Below are 24,743 nucleotides of genomic sequence, written 5' to 3'. Positions count from 1 at the left end.
GATATCTTGCCTGTTGTGGTGGTGCATACCTACAATCTCAATTCCTGGGACGTGGAGAATGAAGAATTGGTGCAAATTTATGGGTAGCCTGGGCAGAATAAAAAGACCATATATCAAAACAAAAATTCCAACCACAAGCAGCAACCATCTCCAAACCCAAAAGCCCAAATTAAATGAAACAAGAGAGGAGACTTGCACTGCTCTGGGGACTATTTTATTGTTCATGGGTACCCTGTCAGGATTTTTATGTAGTTGTTTGCAGAACCCAGCTTTTTGTTTTGTCTTCTTTAACTTTCAAAGTAGTGAATTATATGTTTTTGCTTCATACATTTTCCTTAGGATAAACCAAACCTACTGTAAGTACATTATTGCGATGCATTCCTGGGTTATCTGGATGACATTTTGTCATGGAGTTTTGCATCTAATTTCATGAAGGATGTTGGTTTTTGGTTTCTCTGATTTGTACTGTTTTTTAGCTGATTTTGGTATCAAGACAATGCTGTTCTCATAGAATGAATTAGGAAATTCTTCCTCTTGCATTATCTGAAAGAAACTCTGTAAAATTTATATTATTTCTTCTTTTCATGTGAAGTAATAAAAAGCCTCCTGGATCCAGAGAAGTGGCTGCAGATGGCCATTAGACTGTACAGCAGTGACAACTAGTGTTGAAAAGTTAAACTTGACAAAGCTGACTCACCAGGAACTATTGTGGACCATGACTTGACAAAGCCAGTGCTTTGATGACTAAATGGTTATTCCTGTAACTTTCCCAGGTACTACTGCTATGCCTCCCTAATAAGAACAGTTCTTTCCACAGCCCTTTGGTGGTACGTTTCATACTTGCTCAGCACACATATAGCTGTGAATGGTCAGGAAGATGATGCTCAGGCTGTTTAATTTTGATGAACAGAAATACTACTAGAATATTTTATATTACTCAGAGTGACATAGGATTTTCAATCACAAACAGGCTTTTACACAGACAAGCTAACTCAGAGTTCATGCCAAATTCAAAGCAGGCTGGTTACCCCTGGAGAAAATATCTGGTTGTCCCTGGAGACAAATACACAAGGTCATTTCCTCAGGTGTTGCTTTGCTGATTCAAGGCCAGAGTTAAAACCACTTTGGTCTACATATACTCCCCAACCTCAAGGTTCAGCCAATTGTTTACATATTGCCTGGGAACCCTCACCAACTTACAGATACATGCAAGGCCACTTGCTCACTGCCTAGTCATTGTGACATTCCTAGCCTGAGAGAAATATGGATCTGATCTTGGGGCTTGAGAAGGGGTTGGGCCCTTAAAATGTAACTTGCCTAGTATTTTGTTGCAGCAACCCAAGAATAACAAATATAGTGAGCTGAGTGCTTTATGCTTTCTTTGAGAAAGTAGTTGACTTATCTGAATTATTAAAGTTATTTACATGGAGTTGTCAGAATGCTTATTTTAAAAAGGTTCTTTGCTAATGACAAATGGTTTTCATAATTTTCATTGCATATATTCATTATACATGGTGCTGTATTATATAACCATACCTTGTTTGTTTATCATATGACTCTATAGGCAGTCAGGAGGTATGTATCAAAGAAAACATACATTTGTCTTTCTGAGACTGATTTAATTTGCTTAATATGATTATATTTTCTCACATTCACTTCCAGAAAACACCATGACCCTGTCCTCAATTGCTTTCCATATTATTTTTAAAACAGGGTCTCTCAGTGAACCCAGAACTCATCTGTAGACTGTGCTGACTCACTAGTAGACCACAGTGATCCTGTCTACACTTGCCCCAACTTACATTTTTGTACCACCATCTCTGGTTTGCCATACGGGTAATGAGATCTGAATTTGCTTCCTCATGTTTGCCAACAAGTATTTTACCCACTGAACCACACCCCAAAAGTTCTCAATCCCTTTAAAATCTCTCAACCACTTACTTTGCAATTCAGTCAGTTGCCATATGTTTTAGATGTACTTGCTAGTACTAAGAGCTGCTCAAAAATATGGGAACATAATTCTTTATTCTTCTTGGTTAAAAATCAACAGGATTTCAAATACAGCTGCTAATCGGAACAGAGTAGTGTAAGTTTATGGTTACAGATGAATCATTAAAATACCTATGATATCTGTAGACTACCCATCATCATTTAAAGTCCATCTTTAAAGTTACTTTTCTACATTATGCTTAGTACATCACATTAGTATGTAATCAGTGTCAACAGTTAAAATTTAGAAATGTCCCATTACAGTTTCAATCTACATAACTGAAACATTCCCTTCTTCAGTACATGGACTTGTGATTCTTGCTGTACAAGTACATGGACAGCTTCTTGTCGTGCTAACAGCCTCTTCCCTTTTTTGGTAGAGATTATATATGGGTACTCTAGATCTCCATGCAGGTGTCTTGATTTATAATGGAGTGTGTTGATAGGGTGATCCACCACCAGTGTTCACACACCAGTGTTCAGCTATTGCTGAAAGGTTGGGCATTTTTGGTATAATGGATAACTTTACATTGTAGGAAATGAGGCCGAATATTTCTGACCCATCACGCGTCATTGACAACTTGGTTCCTAGTTATGTGCCAATTTTTAAGAATGTGACAAATGTCCATTTGTATGGTTGAGATCATCTGAAAAAGGGACTTTCTCCTGAGTAGGGCTCTTGGTACCTCTCCTGTGGTAAAGATGTCAATGGAATCCTTGATGCACAATCTTATATGAGCATAAATATGATATCGGAGATTGCACTCAATATTTTTGCACACTATTTTCAACAAGAGTCACTCTTGAACCCAATTCTATACCCTATTCAGCTCTCCTTCAAATGGCAGGAAGGCACCACACTTTAAGGCTTTAGCTTATGGCACAGGACTTTCCTTCAGATGTCTTATCTCTTCTTGAAGTTTTATTTTGTCCTCCTGTATTGTTCATATATCTAAACAGTGACAAGTGCAGACAATGAATCATTACACTGGTTGATCCTGATGTTCAATGCAGTTTCCCTAATAATTTTTATTATTAATTTCTTAAAATTTACTCAAACCTTAATTTTTATTATAATTTTAACCTGTTTTATTTGTGAGTAAATTTTAATGTTCAGAGGGTTGCTGTTACTTTTCCTTTTTTGGATTTGTTTAGCCTCCTCCCCAAATGTATGCCTTTTCTTAGGCAGCTGTGGTCATTTTTCTTTGGGGTTAATTTATCTAAAAAAACAGGTCCATTAATGAACCTAAGTTACATGTGTTGAATTTTTTCATCAATTGACTACAAGTTCTGTAGGAAATCATTTCTTTCGTCTTCAGTTTTATCACCATATACTTTAATTCATCCTCCTACCCGCCCCTTATGTAGACATGTGACACAGGAATGAATTCTGAGTATCTCACTAAGGCTTTGAATCTTAGAATAAGAAATTTAGTCGGGGGTAGAAGTGGGGGCATGGCTGAGTCAGAAATATCTCTTCTAGAGTCCCAGGTGCCCATGTAACAGCCAGATACAGCACTGTTCTGTAATACCAGACCTGAAAGGCAGATACAGGCAAATCCTTGAAACTTAGCACTCAGTGGCCAGCAAGAGTAGCCGCATCTGTGAGCTTGAAATTCAGTAAGAGAACCTGTCTCAAAAATTAAAGTGAGGGTGAGAGAAGAAATTCGAAGTAGATCTCAGGCCTTCACATCCATGTGCAGAGATGGGTACACACTAACATGCACACGCATGTGTACACTCAGAAAGAGAGGGAGAGAGAGAGAGAGAGAGACAGAGAGAGAGACAGAGAGAGAGAGAAGGAGAGACAGAGAGAGAGAGAGAGAGAAGGAGAGAGAAGAGATGAGGGGTGGGAAGGAGAAATTTAGTGTAGGCTTCCATAACTTGGTAGCAGGGTGACAGATGAAGGTAAGAATATGAGAGTCCCAGACTGAAGATAATGATTTCCTCATCTAACTCCCAAATGAACACAAATTGAGAGCAGAATTGGAAAGAAGAGGCACAGACAGACTGGCACATACTTGTGAGGGTTAAATAGTTCCTTTCCTCATAAACAATCTCTTAAGAATAAACTCTCACCATGTGAGATAGAAAAACTACCTTTGTGAATTCCACTATGGGAAAAACAGCTTAATTAATCTTGTGTATATGTCTTATAACTAGTGATTTTTATTTGAAACAGGAGCTATATTCTGGTGGATTATCAATTCCCTATGTAACTAAAAATGACATTGTACATTTGAACCTCCTGACTCCATTTCCCAAAGTACTAAGATTGTATATTCTTTTAATCTTAAGTGAACCTGTGTTTCTTTTTTCTATGAAATAGGAATAGAGTTCTTGATTCACAGAGTCTTAAGAAAGAAATAAAGATATAACACAAAGAGCATAGCTGACATAATATAACTCTGTATATATTGTAATGGACTTAGTATGACACCCATTGCATGTTCCTAACTTAATCAGGAGACATGGGCATCAGAGTATCAAGCAGGTATTTAAGAATAAACAGAACAAGGGAGCAGGCCTGGTCAGTCTTTAGGCTTCACTACATTTCACCATGAAGAGAAATGGAGAGAGCAGAGACTGGATAGATGGCTCGGCAATAAAGAGTGTGTAACAGACTAGAATTCAGTCCCAAGCATCCAACTCAGGTAGCTTAGCTCCCCCTTTGTGTCTTTACACATACTACATGAACATATGCGAATATGAACACACACACACATTTTAAAATATTTTTAAATGAAGAGAACATCTTCAGTAATTTAAATATCTCACACTTCCTCATAGACTTTCTGTGTCTTCTGAAAAAATCTCAATCAGGTGTTTCAGGTGCTCCCTGTAACTCTTCACTTTCTGTTGCAGCAACTGTGTGTTCTTCTGTTGTATTTCCCTCATCTGGCAGAGTGCCTCCTCCATCTTCTCAGTCAACCGTTTCATGTGCTCCTCGTGACTCTTGTCTTTCTGTTGCAGCAACTGTGCATTTTTCTGTTGCATTTCCCTCATCTGGTCCTGTGCCTTCTCCATCATCTTGGTCAACTGTTTCCTGTGTTCCTCGTGACTCTTCTCTTTCTGCTGCAGCAACTGTTCATTCTTCTGTTGCATTTCTCTCAACTGGACCTGTGCCTTCTCCATCTTCTCAGCCAACTGTTTCATGTGCTCCTTGTGACACTTCTCTTTCTCTTGCAACATCTGTTCATTCTTTTGTTGCATTTCTCTCATCTGGTCCTGTCCCTTCTCCATCATCTCAGTCAACTGTTTCATGTGCTCCTCATGGCTCTTCTCTTTCTGTTTCAGCAACTGTTCAATCTGTTGTTGCATTTCCTGCTGCATTTTTGCTATAGTCTTTGCAGCTTCAGCTTTAACATATTCCACTGGAAAGACAATCAAGGGGGAAGGAGTAAGTACAGCTTATGTACAGTGATGCTTTCTTCCTCACCTGCTTCATTGTTACTGCTGACATCATTGTACTATCCATGTCTGATACTAGCCAGTGAGATACACCTTTGTTCTTTTAGATCTGCTTTAGGGTCCCAGGATTACAAGTAATAAACATTCCACAGCTTTCAAAGGCATGTAGTTACTTAACTTGTGCCTCACCTTCACTATCCTTTTCCTTTTCTGTCAGTTCCTGGTCTGTCTGTAGAACTGTATCAGTCACATCATCCTTGGACTGCAAAAATTTCTGGAGAACTTCTTCAGCCTGAAAGTAAAGAGAAAATGAATTTGATAGCAGGAATGACTAAAACTTCTGTGGCTATCTCCCTACTCCCCTTTCCTCTAGTGATGTCACTTGATACTAAAATACCTGACACAGGCTGGGCATTGGTGCCTTTAATCCCAGCTCTCAGGAGGCAGAGGCAGGTGGATCTCTGTGGGTTCGAGGCCAGCCTGGTCTACTGAGCAAGTTCCAGGACAGGCTCCAAACAATATTAGAAACCCTGTCAAAGATTCCTGACACAGAACAGGTAAAAGGAACTCATTGGAACCCCCTCAGGAATTCTTTTATTGCAGGCCTGTTTTGAACAAAAACTATGGCCCTTCTAGACTATGGGCTCTAACTTTGGAATTAATGGTTCTGTGGTGATAGGTAGGGTGAGTTTGCTGTAGCTTTTGTACTGAACAAAAAGATCTGAGGGAATGACAAGAACTCCATTTGGTCCCATGTCATTCTTCTCTAAGCTGTTCCCCACAATTTCCTGAGGCTGAACTACAACCCTAAATACCCTTGACAGATGTCTAAGATAAGGCTACTCCACAAACATTCCACCCCCTTCTGATTGGTTGGCCCCAGCACTGGCCACAAGAACAAACCACAGGACTCCCTTGTTGGCAAGAGTGTGCCACCATGGAAAGTCCACAACTGTTTCTTCCCATAATACACTTGATTGGATGAAAACTGGTTTTCTTCCTTAAAACTGACTGCTTGTCCCTGCATTGAGGACATAATATGAGCCCCCAAACCTGCACCCTCCCAGATATATCAGGTTTTTAAATAAATTTTCTGTCTTTTCAAACCCTGTCTTTGTGGTGGATAATTTTTGGAATCTCAGACCCTAACATGAGGGGCCTTAGACACGATCTGATGATCCACTGGTTTGAGTCTCTGGCTAGGTTGAATGCTCCTGACCTGTGTGGCAATCACCAGAGGTAAGCACTAGAGGTTTTGTGGTCTGTGGCATCTTTTTCTGGGACCCAAGAGTCATCTTTTTCTCTCCCAAGAGAGGAGAAATGGAATGAAATACTATTCCTGGGATCAGAAGGAGATGAGCGACATCTCATCCCCTCCTTGGGCCTCTGGGCATTGGGAGTGTCTGAGGCTTCTGGTCTCTGGGACCCAGATGAAGAGGTGGCAGGTCCACTTGCTCTTCTGACACCCTGACTCCCTGGACTCCACCTGTGTCACTGTGGTTTCTCCATCTCTGTCACGTTGGACTCTTGGTTTTCCTTTGTATACTCACTATTTGTCTCCTCTCTTACTTTTAGATCATGTGGCAAACTCCATCTGTGTGACCCCTGATTCCACCCTAGACCATATCTTATAGCATTTTAAAGACTTCAAGATGAAGGCCCAGGAACAAGGAGATTCTGTTTTCCCTGGAAAGCTACACAGGCTCTGACAGCTCAAGGGGCTGACTTTTAGAGTCAAATGACCTCCAAAGGGCACCTTTAACCTCTCTATTACTCTTACAGTCCACACAAGAATTTCTGGCAGCCCAGGGCACCCTGACCAAATGCCTTATATTGTGTCAGTGTGTTCTACTTGGAAGGCCTCCCAAAATAGCTCCAATCCTGCCTGTGAGACTAATTGGCAGGAATTTCTACTGTCTACCCCGTTAAATGTCAGGTTACTATCTTACCGCTCTATGAGGAAGACTCCCTCCCTCTTCCTTATTAGTGGAATCAAGAAACAGGGAATTCAGATTCTAGGATGCCTTAACAGCCTGCGTCTGAATGCCTGGGACCGAATTCCTGCCCTTCAGGTAGGCCCTTCCCACATAGGGGATCAAACAAGGGGAGACCAGAACCAAGAACCTTCTTGGGTCTATCCTCCCTTCAGTAGTAGTGACATTTATAACTGGAAAGCCAGACTCTCACATTCTCTGAGAAGCCCCAAGGTTTCCCTGTGGGAAACCATTTTGCATACTCACCTGGCACACCTGGGATGACTGTTCAGCTGTTCCTGCTAATGCTCTTTACTTATTGAAAAGGGGAGAGAATATCAAGGGGTCTAGGAACCTGGACCTGGAGATCATGGCAGCCAACCACTATACCTGCTGTCATTCCAGCAGCCTTCCCTTCTCTTTGGCCCAACTGGGACCCCAATTTGGGTAGAGGCAAAGAATCTCTGAGGGTCTTTCTCCAGACTTTAATGGGTGGTCTCTGGGTGGCTGCAAAGCAACCCACAAATTTGTCTAAAGTCATTCAGGTGGTCCAGGAAACAAAGGAGTCCCCAACTGCTTTTCTGAAATAATTGATAGAAGTGTATCTTACCTTTTCCCCTATAGACCCAGAAGCAGAAGAAATTAGGAGAGCTATCAACATAGCTTTTGTGACTCAATTTGCATCTGATATTAAGAAAAAGCTTCAGAAGTTGGAGGGGTTTGAGGGAGAAAAATGCCTCAAAGGTGGTAGAAATAGTCACCAGAGTTTACAACAATCCCAAGGACCAGGAGGACAGGACAGCTAGGAAGTCTGCAAAGTAGTGTTGGCTGTATTAAATGAGACCCCAGGGGAAAGACCTGGCAAGCTGGGGGAGGGGTGCAAGGAAGCAGGCCCCCACAAGATTGGACCCCACTGGGGACAGACCCTGCTACAAAGAAATCAGTGTACTATTTGTAAGGAATTTGGACATCAGCACAGGGAGTGTCACAATTGGTCAGAGAAGAAAAAAAAAATCTCCAATATACTCCACTACCTTGAAGAAATCTGAGAAGGTCAGGGCTTGTTCTCCCGTCTGGAGCCCAGAGTAACTTGCAACATAGAGGGAACATGTGTAGAAGTCCTAATAGACACAACCAGGGCATCACTAACCCTGTGGAACAAATTTTCATCCAAAGGTCCATGGGTACCAAGACGTCCCATGAGCCACTGTAAGAAAGGTCAATCTACAGAGAGGCACAGTGACTCATTCCTTCACAGTGACCCCAAATGCCCTTATTGCCTCCTGGGGTGAAATTTGCTGCAAAATCTGATCTTCAAAGATGATGCTATAAATATAAAAGTCCCTCAAAAGAAGGCTCTAAACTCTGTAATTATTGTGGCTCTTCCCCTGGGGGAAGAATACCTCTTTAATCACTAGGGGAAGGGAGCCCTGGAATGTCAAATGAACCCCCCCTATGGAAGGAGCTCCTATTAAAGTCCCCACTAATATGGTGAGATAATAACCCACCTGCATTAGCACAGCACCTACTCCCTATCATAGTCCAACTGAAACCATAGACCTGCACCATAGATAAGTTGTTGACTCTGCTATGGCAGGTATATAAGTTGCCACTCCCCACACAAAACCTCACAGATACAAGCCAGGAGACCTCAACTAGGTCAGAAATCACCAGAAGGAGTGTTTGCAGCCTCTCTGGAAGGGACCCCCATTCAGTAATATTGACCACCATCTCAGCAGTGAAACTAGATGAAATTGAATCCTGTGTACATCACTCCCACTTAAAGTCAGTTCCAGACAGTGATCCAACAAGGACAAAAACAAACATGGACTTTGTGACCCCACCCACAGGACCCACTAGAGCTAAGATTCATTTCTACCTGACTTTCCTATTCTCCCTAATGGGACTGATAAAAGCCAACAACCCATACATGTCAGTCCTGATGTCATGGTTCCCTATCCCACACTAGGGAATAGACAATGATTGCAAATGTTACCACATATGGGTCCCCCATGTTCCATGTAGATATCTGCAGACTGCTGGGTTTGAAGCCCCTGCCCCAGGATCAGGGGTCCCACAGATGTAGTTAGGGGTATCGAGACTTTGGCTGTGGGCATCCTGTTCTGTAGACTGACCAGGCAACAAATTCATTCTATGCTTGCCCAGTGGGAAAACTAAATTATGGGGTTCTAGAGGATTATTACTATTTGTCCTGGAGATGTGAGACATATGGGACATGGGTGAAGAAGAATGGAAGGGACAAAGACCTTATGAGAAGAGAGGGACACCAAACTGGCCGGTAGGTGGAAAAGATAAGCCTGGTCCTAATAACTATTTTTGTTGGTTTGTCCACTGCGTGGGCTTTGAGAAAGACTTGGGGACTCAGGATGTGCAACCAGGTCCTCCTAGATCCTGGAATACTTTCAGCATTCAGAAGTTTCCCCCATAGGAGGAATGGATCCTAGAACCTATTGCAGCTAACTGAATACTGAACCCTGTTGAAAATGGGGTAGAGGTTTTAGGCCCTACCACCATACCTACTCAGATTCAACAACGAGAAAGGAAAGTGACCTGGACTCTAATCCCTACCCAGCCCAACAAAGAGAGCTCTGCAGCCCTTCTCTCAGAATAGTATGTATTCAACCTTTTAAACTCCTCCTCTCCAAATCTCACATAGAATCTATTGGGATATTGGGATAGGATACAAAGAAGAAATTGGTGTCAAGAAATATCATATCAGAAACCTGACACCTCACTGATTTATCTGCTTTTAAAATAAATTTTGGCCTTCTCAAACCCTGTATTTGTGGTGAATTATTCTCAGATTCTCATACACTCTCAGTATAATCCTGGGTAAAAGTAACAGATAAGGAGACATGGGATGATATTACCATACCCAGTTGTCTTTAAAAGCTAACTCCAAGCCCAAACTGATGAATTATGAGATTGTTTAAGGTGCTATCATTGGGTCCTTTGCAACACAAAAAATCTAGTTAAAACACAGGGTGACAGTCGTTCTGGTGGTTAATGTTGTTCGCTGAGAATTTGATCGTTAAGGGAGTGCACTATCTCTAAGTAAGCAGTGCATATCTAGTGTGATAACCTTCACAAATGTCATGTTGAAGAAGCATATGCCTGGAATGCAAACACTAAGACACTCTCATAGTGATGCTTGGGGGGTCACTCTGCTGTCTGAAGGAAGTCCGCAGCTTCAAGAACATGCGTAACATTGGTTACCTGAACTCCCTTCCTGGGTTCCTCATAATACTTTTTCTTCAGCTCCTGTATCTTTTGGATAAAAAGTTGGTATCCCCCTGGCTTATAATAAGACCCTTGCTTCAAATCTTCTTCTAGTGGACTGAAAATATCCTGAAGCAGAGCTGAGCAGCGATCTGAAGATGCCTGTTCATTCTTCTTAAGGAATTCCTCTTGCTTTGTTTCTAACTCGATCTTTGAGGTAAAAATGAAAAGAAAATAATTAAGAAGGGAAAGATGCCTGAGTTTAGAATTTATGATGCATTTCTCACAACAAAAACAAACATAAAATAACAAAGGACAACTTAGAAGCACTGACTGCATCCTTCCTCTGATGCCAGCTATTTACTGACGTCATCCATGCTCCTTCTCAGTGGAGTTCAGAACAGAGTTTGTACCTTTAGAGATAAAGTGATTTCAGGCTGAACTAGAAACGTCACATGAAATAAGCATGGCTCAATGTTGATTTCTTTCTGATGACTCAAGCTTAAGTAGCTTTGGTATTGGATTGAACATTGAATCAGTTTACTGACACTGGGCATGCAACTTGAACAGAAACACAAATTACTTGTGTGTACTTTATTCAATGAAGGGGGAATGTTACTAACTTATTTCAAAAGGAGAAATATTTTAAAGCATTGAGTCTCTGTTGATCCATTTTTTTTCCTGTTTAGTATGATTAAGAAGTCGTTGTTGCTACTTAAAAATCTAGTAATATACGCCTGCCTCAATCACTGTCTTCATTTACTAACAGCACATTGTCTACTAAAACCTACATCTAGGTAAATTTGAAAGAAAAATTACCTCTAATTGTGTCATAAACACTTGATTAACATCTTTGAAGGAATTTTCCATGAAGATCTTGATGGCTTCTTTCTCACTGGCCCTGTGCAGTTTCATCAGCTCCTGGAGGTTCTCTGTGGGCAGCTGCAACTTCTGCTTCATCTGCTGGTCATAGTGGGCAATGGCCTTTTGGACTGCAGCTGCATTCTCTGTCTGGGACAAAGCCAGGACGGCATTCTCTATGCAGGGCAGACCCCCACTGCTGATGGTGTTCACATAGGTTACCACCAAACTCTTTAGTCCTACAAACAGATGACAATGTTTATTACAGATGGATGATGACAACATTGTTCTGTTTAATTCTGGATATGTCCATCACTGATTATTTAAAGCAGCAGTGTCCTTAGAATCATTTGGAAGAATGACAGACAGAAGCATCTCAGCCTCTACCTCACATTGATGGGATTAGACCTTACTCTGTGTAAAGATCCTTTCATGAGATGCAAGACACCAAAGGCTAATAATGCAGCATGGAGATTACATGGCTGTGTGTCTATCTCATGTTTGTATCTGTTTCATGGGAGCACCATGAAAACAGGATCCTTACCTATGTCACGTTTCTCTGTGTTAGCAGTCCTGTCCATAGTAAGCATTTCATTTAAATATAGTAATAAAACATGTACTCCTGGTCAGAAATTCTCCATCAGGTTGATTAGAATAAATTGCTTTACCCAAGAGAACCTTATGTATGTGCTGATATGTCAGTGACTAGCTGTCTGTGGATTTTATTGTAATGATATCTAAATTTTAAGAGCCAAACTTGTTTAGTTGCTGTCTGGTGAATGAAGTTTTCTAGAGTAATTTAATTTTTTTCTTTTACCCCCTTTTCCTTCTTCCCAACAAGAAAATCTGATATACAAAGCTATTATAAATGCTGGTACCATCTACAGCTTAACACTACAGTGGTGATGTGTTTTTGTTTCTTCAAAGCAAAAGTTGGTCAAGGCTGTCTCAAGGTAGTGTGGCCTAAATGGTGAGCAAAAATACTAGGAAGGGACTCACGTGGTCCATTGACCTTGATGCCTCCTGAAAGCATTTTAACCTTGGAACAGTGAAACACGTAGGAACAGAATTCTGCCACTTGTTCCATGAAGTCAAAGTCCAGGTCTTGATCCTGCATCAATTCAAGCTGGCCAAGCTTCTTCCCATGCACTGGACGCTCAAAGACAAAGCATTTCTTCTTTGGGAAGAACTTATGGATACAGAGCTGAGGCAGATTAAATTCCTTTACCCTGTCTCTTTGCCCAGAACCTAAATAGTGCAAAAACAGGATTTTCAGCCAGGACATGGAAGGTGAGTATACACTTTTAATTTTTGTCACATGAGTTTTGTAATCCCAGTGAGGTTTATAAATTGAGGCCAGCCTAGGTCAGACAGTGAGACCCTGAAAACACAAAGCAAAAAAACAGAAAAGAGTGTTGATGTTTGTTTTAAGGATTTTCAGTCTAACAAAAGGCTGAATACTCTTTTTAGGCTTCTTAGAAAAAGAAAGAATATTTAGACATAGGGTAAAGGATTACCAGCCTACAATCCACACTGCCAGAGAAACTAGTAAACAAGGAGGACCCAAAAAGAGACAAACTTTGTCCCTGGAGAATGGGAAAGGGTCACGATCCCCTGAGCAAATTGAGAGCATGAGAAGAGGGGGTAAGGAGCTATGAGAATGAGAAGGGAAGAAGAGGAAGGATGCAGGGGTCATGAGGGAGCAAAAAGGTTGAGTCAGGGGAAGAATAGAAGAAAGGACATGCAATAGGTAGGGTTTTAGTTGGGGGGGATGGTAGGGGAGGAAAGGAGGGAGAAGGGAACTGGGATTGTCATGTAATTCAATCTTGTTTGTAATTCAAATAAAAAACAAACAAAAAGAAAGACAAGCTGGACAAACAGAAAAAAAAGAAAAAGAAAGAATACTGCATTCTAAGTATTCAACCCACTTAATATAGCTGGACTATGTTTGGAAACAATATGTAAACTAAAGAGACATCAAAATTTGATTTCCAAAGAAAACTAGAAGATGGGGGGGGTCTCATTGTGCCTACATTTGGGGTAGAATACTGGTAACAATTTACCAATTTCAAATATGTCTTCATGTGTACTATAATCCTTAGTTCAATACAAAACAAGTCTTAAGAAGACAGATGAAATAAATGACTATACAGAGAAAAGTAAAATACAAATAAATTTGTTCTCAGTACAAAAGAGAAAATGTTTGAGTCAATCTATTAAATAATGTATTAAGCATTAATTCTTAGGAGTAGCTAGTTAGAAGAAATAGAAACATAAAAATTATACATAGAAAAATCTGAATTATCAGAGGTTTAATTGACATTCTCATTTAGCTGTTGTAGGTCTCTTACCCTGAATAAGCTTCAGGGAATTCTCTAGGTATTCATCTGCAGAGATTGGTTTTCCATTTAATTTCAGCTCTAGAGAGAAGTCCCTCAGAGTCCAGATGAAATCCGGGAAGAATCTTACAAACTCCTCTGAGTCCTCTACATCATCCTGGTCAGGTGAGGACTTTGATCTGATTCTGCCTGTCAGTTCTGTCACATAGCTAAGCAGCAAATTAAGGAAATCCTCAGAAACAACCATAGAACCAACCAAAGTTTCAGGGTCCCCATCCCACATAACTCTACATCTTCCTGGAACCTACCCCCCAACCTTCATTTGTCTTGTTCTTAACATCAGTGTGAACACTATAGGTGCATATATGTGAGGGTTTTGTTTGTTTGTTTGTTTGTTTGTTTCATTAAGCAAGAGAGAGTGTTATGTTGCTGGTTCATGAGGTTATGTCACCACACTCTGTCTGGTGCTGCTTTGATCCTCAAAGGGGATACTTTAGGTGGTCCATGGCCTGCTGGTTGATGGGTCCCATGCTGTTGTACACAAAGGTGCTGCTTAGAAGTATAGCCAGGGCAAAGATCCAGCAGTCATTCTGATTGTCACCCTGGAAGTCAGAATACACGTGGGTCAGGAGTTTGTCTTGTCTTTACGTCACTTTCAGATCAGCAGTGGTAAAATATACTCAATTAGAAGGGACTTTTGGCTACAAATGAAAGGAAAAAAACCTACCTTTCTAGGGGGAAATGTTGGCCATGCCCACTTGAGGGCTGGCCCAGGTAAAGCAGTCCACGCCATCTTGGGTGCTGGCACAAGTGATGCTGACCACGCACACTTGGGCATGGTCAGAGTGACATAGCAAGACCTTAAATATGTGGGTCACACGCATGTGGTTCTCTGTTCCCTGAACTAACTGGTTATACAAGACTGACTCTGTTGAGTGACTGCTTTGCTAATAAACATCCTCCCATCAAACTTGCTCTGACTCCATTGTGATATGCATTAATTGCATTTCACTTTACCTGGTGTCAGAAATGGGATACAAGCCCACACCTCCATACAGAGACCAGAATAGGTTTGTCTTATTGGTTGATAAATAAAGTACTGCTGGCCAATAGGAAAGTAAGATAGGTGGGACTAGGAGTCGAGGAGGATTCTCGGAAATGTAGTAAAAAGAAGTCTGTGATACAGGCAGGAAGTGAAATAGCAGGCCGACTCAGAATATAAGCAGGGACAAGGAGGAAGTCTTTCTCTTCCTCTTCCTCCTGCTCTCTTCCCTACAGAGCTGCCATGTGATCCCGGGAAGAGGATGCCAGCAGAAGTCATCCTTGATGAGATAAGTCTTATGAAATATATGGATTTATGATAATTAAGAATGAGCTACCATATAAGAAATCCTAGTAAATTGGCCAGCAGCATTGTAAACTAATGTATGTCTCTGTGTGTTATTTTGGTCACCCACGTGACAGGCGGAACTTGGGAAGCCTGGTGTAAAGACATTGTTACACACCTTTATGACCTATGCAAGGTACAAAACAAGCCAAAAGGAACACCAATAAACCTAAAGATGCCATCCACAACTCTTGCTGGGTGAACATTCTTGTGATTTGTGGTTCTATTTGTGATGATTCTCACTGGTGCAGTTTATTCTGTTGTTAGTGATTCAGTGTTGCAGGCTGCTGCCCTGCTGTTCAACAATCCACTCCAGTGGCAAGTTCTCTCATTACTGTAAGCTAAACATGGAACATGCTATAGAATAAATATGAAAAGAATGCTATGATAAAGTTAAAACTCTTATTGAAACTGACAGTCTCACACGGGGGTGGGCCTAGGACCTATCCCAAAGGATATGATAGACTCTGATGACCCCCTATGGAAGGCCTCACCTCCCTGGGGAGCAGAAAGGATATGTGATAGATATGGTTTTAGTTGAGGGGTGGTGGTAGGGGAGGAGGGGAGGGAGTGGGAACTGGGTTTGACATGTAAAACAATTGTGTTTCTACTTCAAATAAAAAAAGAAAAGAAAAGAAAAAAATGAAAATATTTTTTAAAAAAGAAAGAAAACTGACAGTCTCAGTGAGATGACTTAGTGGGTCAAAAGGGCTCACTGTCCAGCCTTGAAGCCTGAGTTCAATCCCTAGAAGCCACATGCTTTCTTCTAACCTTCACAGCTGCATTGTGACACATGCATCAGGGCACATGCTCACACAGTCTAAATAAATACATAGATAGCAAGGTTTATACTGTGGCATAGAGAACAGTGTAGAATATTCAGAAAGGAGGTGATGAATTGCAAACTGTGACCCCAGTCCTTACTTTTTCTACATCTCCCAGGCCCTCAGTGTCAAGAAGAACTAGGGTGTGGCCTGGCTTCTGGGGATGAGGAACACACCACATCCAGATCCCCTTGGTGTGAGACTGCACTGTGGAACCTAGAGAGAAGCCTGAAAAGCAGAGAGGAGAGATGGGATTAGATGATTAGGAACAAGGGCTTCCTGAAAGTAATCATAGAATTAGCACAATCCAGCTTGAATCATAGCTCAGAGGTTAAGTGTGCCTGCTGCTCTTTCAGAGGACCAGAGTTCAGTTCTCAGACCCTACATAGCAGCTCACACCTGTCTATGACTCTAGTTTCAGGGAACCTTATGCCCCTTTCTAGCATCCGTGAATGCCAGACATGTATAGGTACACAGGCAAAAATACTCATGATGTACAATTAAAATAAATCTCTATTGAAAAATCAGCATAGTCATGTCAGGAGAATTAACAGAAACCAAAGCTAGTACTGATCTCACAATCAGAGACATAACAGAAATTCAATTTTCACATATGCAGAATGCAAGTCACAAGACCCCCAAACTTGCCCCAGGATTCCATAGAAAATGTGTAGCAGGGTCACTCTCTCATGTGCAGCACCTGAGCTTGCTGTGTGAGGCTATGAGAGTAAAGCTGAAGTAACAGTGGAGACCCAGGAAGTTAGAGATGCCAAGACTGTGGGATGTTCACTGGGGAAAGTTGGAGGCAATGTGTGAACCTGGCTGCTATAAACAGCAGGGTCCAATAGACAGGATCTACAAGATGATGTGTAGAAAAGGCCACCACCTACCCTACATGCTGCACAAGGAGCTAGGATTTGGTGTTTACCCTTCTGGATTGAGTCTTGCTTGAGTGTGTTCTGTCCTTCCTGTCTCCTGAACACTGTAAACAGGGTCCTTACTCTGTGCCATTGTACATTACAGGTTAACTTGAGTGTCAGATGAGATGGTGGACTTTATGCACCATTAGAACTCTAAGACTGTGGGGAGTTTTAAGATGCAGCCACAGCAATTTGGCACCAGGAGTAGAATGTTATGATATGAAGGTAAGTGTTCATCACAGGTCCGTGTATATGAACACTTGGTCATCAGTTAGTTGCACTGTGTTAGGAGATGTGGAAGTGTTAGGAGGTAGGACCTGAATGGCAAAGGTCAAGCCTTTGGAGGTTATTTCTGGCCTTGTTCATGGCTGTCTTCTCTCTGCTTTCTGGTCAGACATGACATGAGCAAGTCATAAGCTTCTACCACTACATATGCAGCCACATAATCCTGTCTCTCTGCCATAGTGGACTGATATCCCCTGAACTGTGAGCAAAGCAAATCCTTCTTCCTTACATTGCTTTATCAAGCATTTCATCAGTGATAAGACTGATACAACCTAGAGAATCTGAAATCCTGGACTTAGATGGGAGTCTCTGTGACTTTTAGAAGGGAAACTAGGAGTTAGATGTGGTGATGCAGTCCTGTAATCAGCACTCAGGAGGCCAAGGCAAGAAGATCATGAGTTCAGGGTCAGCCTGGACTACATGCTGAGCTAAAGGCCTGCTTGTGCTTCACAGCATGGCCTTGTCTCAAAAGTAAAAGGAAACAAGCAAAGTAACTATAACAAAAAGAATCCCAACATCCAACCACAACAAGAAGATTAAATTCTTCACACTCTCATGCAGGAAGTAGTGCACTCTTGGGAGCCAGCACAGCTGTGTTGGTGGCACTCACCTGTTTGCTTCCCAGCCAGCTTGTTCATCAGGTAGGATTTGCCTGTGCGGTAGAGACCCACGATGGCCACCACTACCACAGGCTGTGTGATGTCCTCCAGGATCCCCAGAGCCTCCTGGTTGGCTATCAGTTGACCTTTCACGTTCTCGATGAGGCACATGGGGCCTGACATGTGGACCTCTGTGGCCATTGTGCAGCCTTGTTCCCTGTGTTTAGAGGGACAGATGTGATTAGCTAGATTTTTATTCTTTCTCTCAGAAGGTAGAGTTATGAAACTTGCAAAAAAAAAAGAAAAAGAAACACAGCACTGTTGTGCATCAGAGACATAGTTGAAAGAAGCCAGTATAATTTTAGAGTCCTATAACATAGTATTGAAGAATTTCATGTGTAATGTGACAGTGACAGCATTCCCCTGCTCACAACACAAATACTCTGTTTACTTTTGCACTGAAAATTTTCCATATTAACTGTTTTGTACTAGACATCAAATGGAAAATAAAATCAGATTTAGAGAAATCATCTTATATTGCCACTCACATAATTAATCAAATATTCATTTATTCACTAGTTTACCATTGCAAAATATAGACACCCATGGAGTTAATGCTTCATTGTTTGATGGATGCAACCCTACAATTATTTCTAGATATTATAAAATATATTCATTCTATGCATCTGGATAGTTACACCCATGTTGCACCCAGATTTTCTAGAGATTATAAAATGTATCCACTCTGTCTATCATAGTAGTTATTCTCATGTGGCAAATAGTCTCTGTCTACACAATGAATCACATTGCCATTTCAGCAAAAGAACCAACATAATATGTTTTTTTGCAAAACATCTAGAAGTATGTGACAGTTCTCTCCCAGACAAACGGCTACACAAGAGCAGTGCCTTGAAAATTAAGCTTCATTAACTGTGAATCAGCAATGAATAAAAGTTGGGTTGGGATCACAGCACATGAGACTAAACCCAACTCTGCACATACTGGATATTGCACAAAGCAACAGTGTTGTAATAGCAATAAATTGGGGAGCTGGTGGTTCAAATAATTACTTGATGCCATTCTCCTTGGATTATCTACAGTTTTCATCTGGTAGAAAAATGAAAAATGCAAAGAGGAGGAAGAGAAACACCATGAGTCATAGGCTAGGATCTGACCAGGCAGAACAAAGCTGTCAAAGAAAATGTGAGGACTGAGAATGGTTTCTGGACTGGGGTTCTGGTCTCCAGAAAACAGGAAAATATGCCTTGAGGGCCTGGACTTGGGGACAAGGTAATCAGACTTTGTCCTCAGTCTTGTATGTCAGCGGATCTTCTAAGAAATCCCTTAACTACAGTATAGGGTTTGATCCTTCAGGGAAGAGTTAAAGAGTTCACGGAAATGAGAAATGAGCCAGTCCTATGGGTTAATGAGCTAATCAAGGTAATTCACTTAGCATCCAAGATCAGATGTGAGATGGTGACTCCCATACACCATCTTTCACTATGGGTTTCAGACATGAACTGAGGGTCCCAGAAAACATCCTTAACTATGACGATGAACCTACAAGGTTGACTGACTAATTAGAATTTGTGTGATTGTGGAGATCTGGAATGTTGTATGTCTAGTGTCAGAATTTCCTGGGTTATCTTTAGTTGCCTCCATGGCCATTCCTTGTATCAGAAGGCCTGTAGCAATCTCCCCCATATGGCCATAATCTGCCCGTCCCATGTTGCCACCAATGTATTTTAAAAGTACCTTGATCTATGACTTTCTTTATTCTGTTGCTACAGAAACTTCAAGAAACTTGCCAAGGTGGAACATGCTGTGTGTGGTAAGCTGAGCTTGTGTTCTGGGGCCACCAGTCACTCATATTCAGCTATAGAATAGACCACATCTGTTACTCACTTGTGTTCCTAGGGCAACACAGCATTTCCTCTCTTTGTCCTTTACCAAAGCGGTGGCTCTTCCCCTGCCTCATTCTGTTTCCCTCTTGAAAATCAGGCACAGGCAGACCTTTCTGTAGCAGCTCTGCTCCATCACTGACCATAGTCATTTACCTGTGTGCTTGTCAGCACAGACAAGGTGACAACTGAGGAAGGCGAACCCAGTGCATATCCTGCCCTGTTTCAGTCACAGGTCTCCTTGTCCCTAACTCAAAATTAGTATAGTGGTGTCCCTTAGAGACTGGCTGCCCTGATAATACCACCCAGGGTTCATCGGCTGCTTTGCCCCACTCCTGCTCAGGAGCAGATTTTTCTAGTCATGGCAGTTCTAAAAAGTGAATTAACCCTCAAAAATCCCATCTTTTTCCTGCCCAGGCTTGTGGCCACATGTTCCAGAGCAGAATTTTTCACACCCAGCAAGGATAAGTGTCTCTTCTTACCTGCTCTTGCTGGTCAGTGTGGATAAAAAGTGTTCTGTCTCTTTTGTTTTGTATCCTCCTACAATCTTGTGCAGCTTTCTGAATTTCTCCAAGTGAACAAAGGATGAAAAGCACTGCAACTTTTATAGTAGGGGGAAGTACAGGGAAACTGAAACCGTTTGGTCACAGAAGTAAATCAACAGTGGTATAAAAGTTCAGGGAGCTGTGTTAGGGGGAGGGATTTCCAGGACTTTCAGTATTCGCTTGAAAGAGATCTTGAACCCATTTGTTATTTAAAAGCATGCCACAAGAGGGAGCCCAAGCCTGCTGGCACTGTCTGCATGACCAGGAACCAGTGCAGAGGATGGGTATGGTATCCCAGTGATCTAGGATGGAAACAAACACCACTGGAAAAAAAAAAAAAAAAAGCCAGCAAAAAAACCAAAAAGCCACAGAGCATTTCCTTATGATAGGGAATAATTTTCAGTTTGTGGGCTGCTTGGAACAGTTATATGAAGAAGAATATATATATTCATAGAGGAGTCCCTGGTTCAATGCTGATGTATTTACTGTGACCATATATGTTAATGTCATAACAGACATTGCCCCCTGAGTTCACAGAAATAAAGGAGGAGGAAGACTTTACCAGCATCAAGTTATAACATCCAAGACATCTTGATGAAAGCACTCCCAACTCCCAAGCTGTGTCTTAAACCACCTTACCATGCTGCCTGTCTGTGTACTGAGTGAAGAGCCATGAAAACCTCATGGACAGACTGAATTCTGATAGTCTTCGGTTCATGCTGAAGTCAACCCTTTCTGACTAAAACCAATAAGAGAGGGTGCTGTCTCTGCTGTGGTGGAATTGTAACTCCCAAGTGAGCCTCAGTGTGGTGATACTGATTTTGTTTATGTTCTAACTAATAAAGCTTGCCCAAAGTCAGAGGACAGAGGTAGCCACTAGCTAAACCTATAGGTCTGGAGTCTGTGGGAAACAGAGAGAGATAAGGTGGGTGGAGACAGGATCCTGACTGAATTTGACTGGAGAAATGAAAGAGAAAGGAAGTGACTGTAACTGCTCTACTGCTTCTCTCATCTTTCAGGTTTTACCCCATTATCTGATTCCTGGTTTTTACTGATAGGATTAATTAGATTTACACTTTATTTGGCATCCATTTTGGAGCTTGAATCCACCAGATAGCCACTTGCCTATAACTTTGTAGTCAACAGCAGATACTACAGCTGCAGAGTCACCACACCACTGTCTAGGTTTTCTTCAAAAAGTACTAGGAGCAAGTCTTGTTTTCCTCTTGCAGCCTTTCTACAGGAAATTCCAGAATCCCCAAATGTCACCATCTCTTGGGCTCCAAACACCACATAACTGAAATTAGCCCCTCACTTTCTGCCAGTTCTGTGCCTTCAGTAACCTCTGGTCACATGTGCTGCTTACACACATTCCTCCATGGAGGTGGCTGGCTCTTTACTTCCTTCACACACGTGTGTTGTGGGCTTTGCCTGGACCTCCACCTCAGGCTGCTGACAGGTAATCAGCAGCAGTTGTCCTCAGCCAGGCTATGCGCAGCCTGTGTTATCTGCTTAGACAATCGTCTATGAAGCAGCTGTTAGCCTCACACTTCACTGTCATTGTCAGCAGATTTGTTGAGACAATTGGGAATACTTAAAGAAAGGAATCAGATTTTTAAAGAGAGAAAGAGTTTTTTTCTCATGTTAAAAAATGGGAAACAGCTGGGTGGCGGTGGCACATGCCTTTAATCCCAGCACTCAGGAGGCAGAGGCAGGCAGATCTCTGTGAGTTCAAGACCAGCCTGGTCTACAAGAGCTAGTTCCAGGACAGCCTCCAAAGCCACAGAGAAACCCTGTCTGGAAAAAAACAAAAAAGGGGGGGTAAACAATGTTACAATGGTGGGACTTAGGTCTCTGAATAATTACACACTGGATGGTTTGAAAATAGAACAATTAAATTAGGGGATAATTAACTTAGCTGGGATTTACATAATGGCAATAATAATCACTATCAGTTTGGTAATTCTAGTTTTTTTCTCTAAAACAACTGTTTGATATCACTGCCATATGTGAAAAATTGACTGATAAGACACAATCCTTAGAAAAACTTGCTATTCCTAAGCTGCAGGCCTTAGAAAAGGTTACTACTGATAATATAAAATCCCTACAACTAATTACAAATGTAAATAATGCAATTTGACTGCTAGGTTACAAGCCTTAGAAAAAGATATATTAAGACAGGTAATAGAGATATTGAGACACAGACCAAGGAATTTAAAGGAGAACCAACCTCAAGATTACATTATAAAATTATAGAGGAAAAGTTCAAGTTTGTCAAACAACCACTTAATTTTTCCAGTCACCTTAAGAGAACAGCTGCCAACTGATAGATATCACCAAGGCTGTGTAAGCGCTGACTGGGTTCCTGTGGAAATGTTAGATTTGAGAAGATTAAAGAAAGACATAGAATCATGTTGTGTGTATTCCCCTTTTGTGAAGCAGATGTTAAATTTGAAGTCCACTAGTAAGAGAATCGTCCAACAAAACTAGAAAGTCTTGGTTACAGCAGTATAGGAGCCTGGTCCACAGTTGTATGGAAGACCTGGTGGAATGATGAGGGTAGGACCATTGAAAAACAAAGGGCTAGAGGTATTGAAATCTCCCAAGACCAACTTCTTCAAGAGAGTGATTGTGATGACGTACAAAAACAGTCTCTATATAATGACCACACCCTGGCTCTCTGCTGTGCAGCAGCTTTGAATGCTTGGAACAGAATTGAAGAAGTCAGAAAAAGAACTGAATCATATGCTAAAGTTGTACAGGACCCAAAAGAAATCTTCACTGATTGTTTGCAAAGGTTATTTCAGCTGTAAATAGAATGATACCAAATCCAGAAGCTAGACAAATAATAGTTGAATATTTGGTTTTTTTAAATGCTAATTTTCAATGCAAAAGGGAAATTAGACCTTTAAAGGCAATATTAGCACCCATAGAGAAATGGATCCAAGATTCAGTCAATATTGAATCTCATAACCATGATGATGCTTGGATAAGAGAGGTGATTGCCAGAGGCTTAAAGAAAATTGGGAGCATGGGGGAGGGGAGAGGGAACTAGGAGAATGAGAAGGGGAGGAGGAGTGAGGAAGACAGGATGGGGCAGGGAGGTTGAGTTGGGGGAAGAACAGAAAAGAACAAGATAAGAGATATATAATAGAGGGAGATATTATAGGTTTAAAGAGAAATCATGCACTAGGGAAATGTCTGGAGAACTACAAAGATGACACCAACTAACAATCTAAGCAACAGTGGAGAGTCTACCTTAAATGCCCTCTCCTGATAATGAGATTGATGACTAATTCATATGCCATCCTATAGCCTTCATCCAGCAGCTGGTGGAAGTAGAAACAGACACTCACAACTAAACTTTGAACTAAACTGAAATCCAGTTGCAGAAAAGGAGGACTGATGAACATAGGGGTCCATACCAGGCTGGTGAAACCCACAGCAACAGCTGACCTTAACAAGGGAGAACTCTAGGTCCCCAGACTGATAACTGGGAAACCAGCATGGGACTGATCCAGACCCCCTGAATGTGGGTGTCAGTGAGGAGACCTTAGAAATCTATGGGCCCCTTGTAGTGTATCAGTACTTATCTCTAGCATAGGAATGGACTTTGGGAGCCCATCCTACATGGAGGTATATTCCCTGAGCCTAGACACAAGGCAATTGACCTAAACCCTATCCCAAAGGATATGACAGACTTTGAAGACCCCCCTACAGAAGGCCTCACCCTCCCTTGGGAGCAGAAAGGATATGGGACAGGTAGGGTATTAGATGGGAGGGCAGGAGAGGAGAGGAAGGAGACGTGATGGGGAATGTACTTCTTTGTATGTTTATCTTGTTGGTTATTGAATAAAGTACTTGTTTGGCCAATGAGACAGCAAGTTAGACAGGACTAAGAGTCAAAGAGGATTCTGGGAAATGTAGTACAGAAGTGCTGATCCAGGCAGGAAGTGACATAGCAAGGAGACTCATATTTAAAGGAGAAACAGGAAGCATCCCTCATTTCCCCTCTGCTCCTGCTCCAGCGGCATAATATGATCCACCGGCAAGGAGGGACACCAATAAGGCGTCCGATAAGATAAGTCTTATAAAATATATAGGTTTATGATAGTTAAGACTGAGTTAACAGATGAGAATCCTAGTCATTGGCCAAGCAGCATTGTACCTGATACAAGTTTCTGTGTATTCATTTGGGCCCTAACTCAGGCGGGCGGCTGGCGTAAAGCTCACATGTGGTGGTGGGCTCAGGCAGCTTTTGGCAGAAAGATTTGTCGTGAGGAAGAAGGACCTGGGATTGACATGTAAAATGCTCTTCTTTCTAATTAAAATAAAATAAATAAATAAAAAGAAAATTCAAAATGTCATGTGTTTTAATTATAGCAAATAAGGTCACCTAAAAAAGACATTGTAGACAGGGCATTGCTAGAAAAAATGTTTTTTTCTAAACTAAACAGAAGGTCCTTGCC

The 24,743-nt window shown here is 41.5% G+C and overlaps 1 protein-coding gene across 2 annotated transcripts; it reads right to left on the bottom strand.

The window, feature by feature from the left end:
* Positions 1-4,382: 4,382 nt before the first annotated feature.
* Positions 4,383-20,382, bottom strand: LOC100762860 (guanylate-binding protein 1). 2 transcript variants are annotated; one of them, XM_027395875.2, is made up of 10 exons: positions 20,212-20,382; positions 17,840-18,045; positions 16,125-16,252; positions 14,306-14,415; positions 13,826-14,022; positions 12,474-12,722; positions 11,433-11,713; positions 10,611-10,823; positions 5,590-5,692; positions 4,383-5,363 (listed from the first exon to the last, which is right to left on the bottom strand). In XM_027395875.2, exons 2-10 carry the CDS (start codon positions 18,027-18,029, stop codon positions 4,774-4,776), a joined length of 2,061 nt encoding a protein of 686 aa, XP_027251676.1. In that variant the 5' UTR covers positions 18,030-18,045; positions 20,212-20,382; the 3' UTR covers positions 4,383-4,773. The 2 variants fall into 2 exon arrangements, with proteins under 2 accessions (XP_027251676.1, XP_035307538.1); XM_035451647.1 differs by having other exon boundaries at positions 5,184-5,363; positions 5,579-5,692.
* Between the last annotated feature and the right edge of the window lie 4,361 nt (positions 20,383-24,743).

This window comes from Cricetulus griseus, assembly GCF_003668045.3.
Source record: "Cricetulus griseus strain 17A/GY chromosome 1 unlocalized genomic scaffold, alternate assembly CriGri-PICRH-1.0 chr1_0, whole genome shotgun sequence".
NCBI lineage: Eukaryota > Metazoa > Chordata > Mammalia > Rodentia > Cricetidae > Cricetulus > Cricetulus griseus.
Note: the sequence above shows the minus strand (reverse complement) of the source record. Positions and strands in the feature narration are given on the sequence as shown.

What these genes read in the sequence shown, in the direction of transcription:
- LOC100762860 (XM_027395875.2), bottom strand. Translation starts at nt 18,029, where the DNA reads ATGGCCACAGAGGTCCACATGTCAGGCCCCATGTGCCTCATCGAGAAC. An exon ending in GCCTGGGAGATGTAGAAAAA is followed by an intron (nt 14,416 to 16,124) that starts GTAAGGACTGGG and finishes TCTGACTTCCAG; the next exon opens with GGTGACAATCAGAATGACTG. An exon ending in TGTTTATGACACAATTAGAG is followed by an intron (nt 10,824 to 11,432) that starts GTAATTTTTCTT and finishes TTTACCTCAAAG; the next exon opens with ATCGAGTTAGAAACAAAGCA.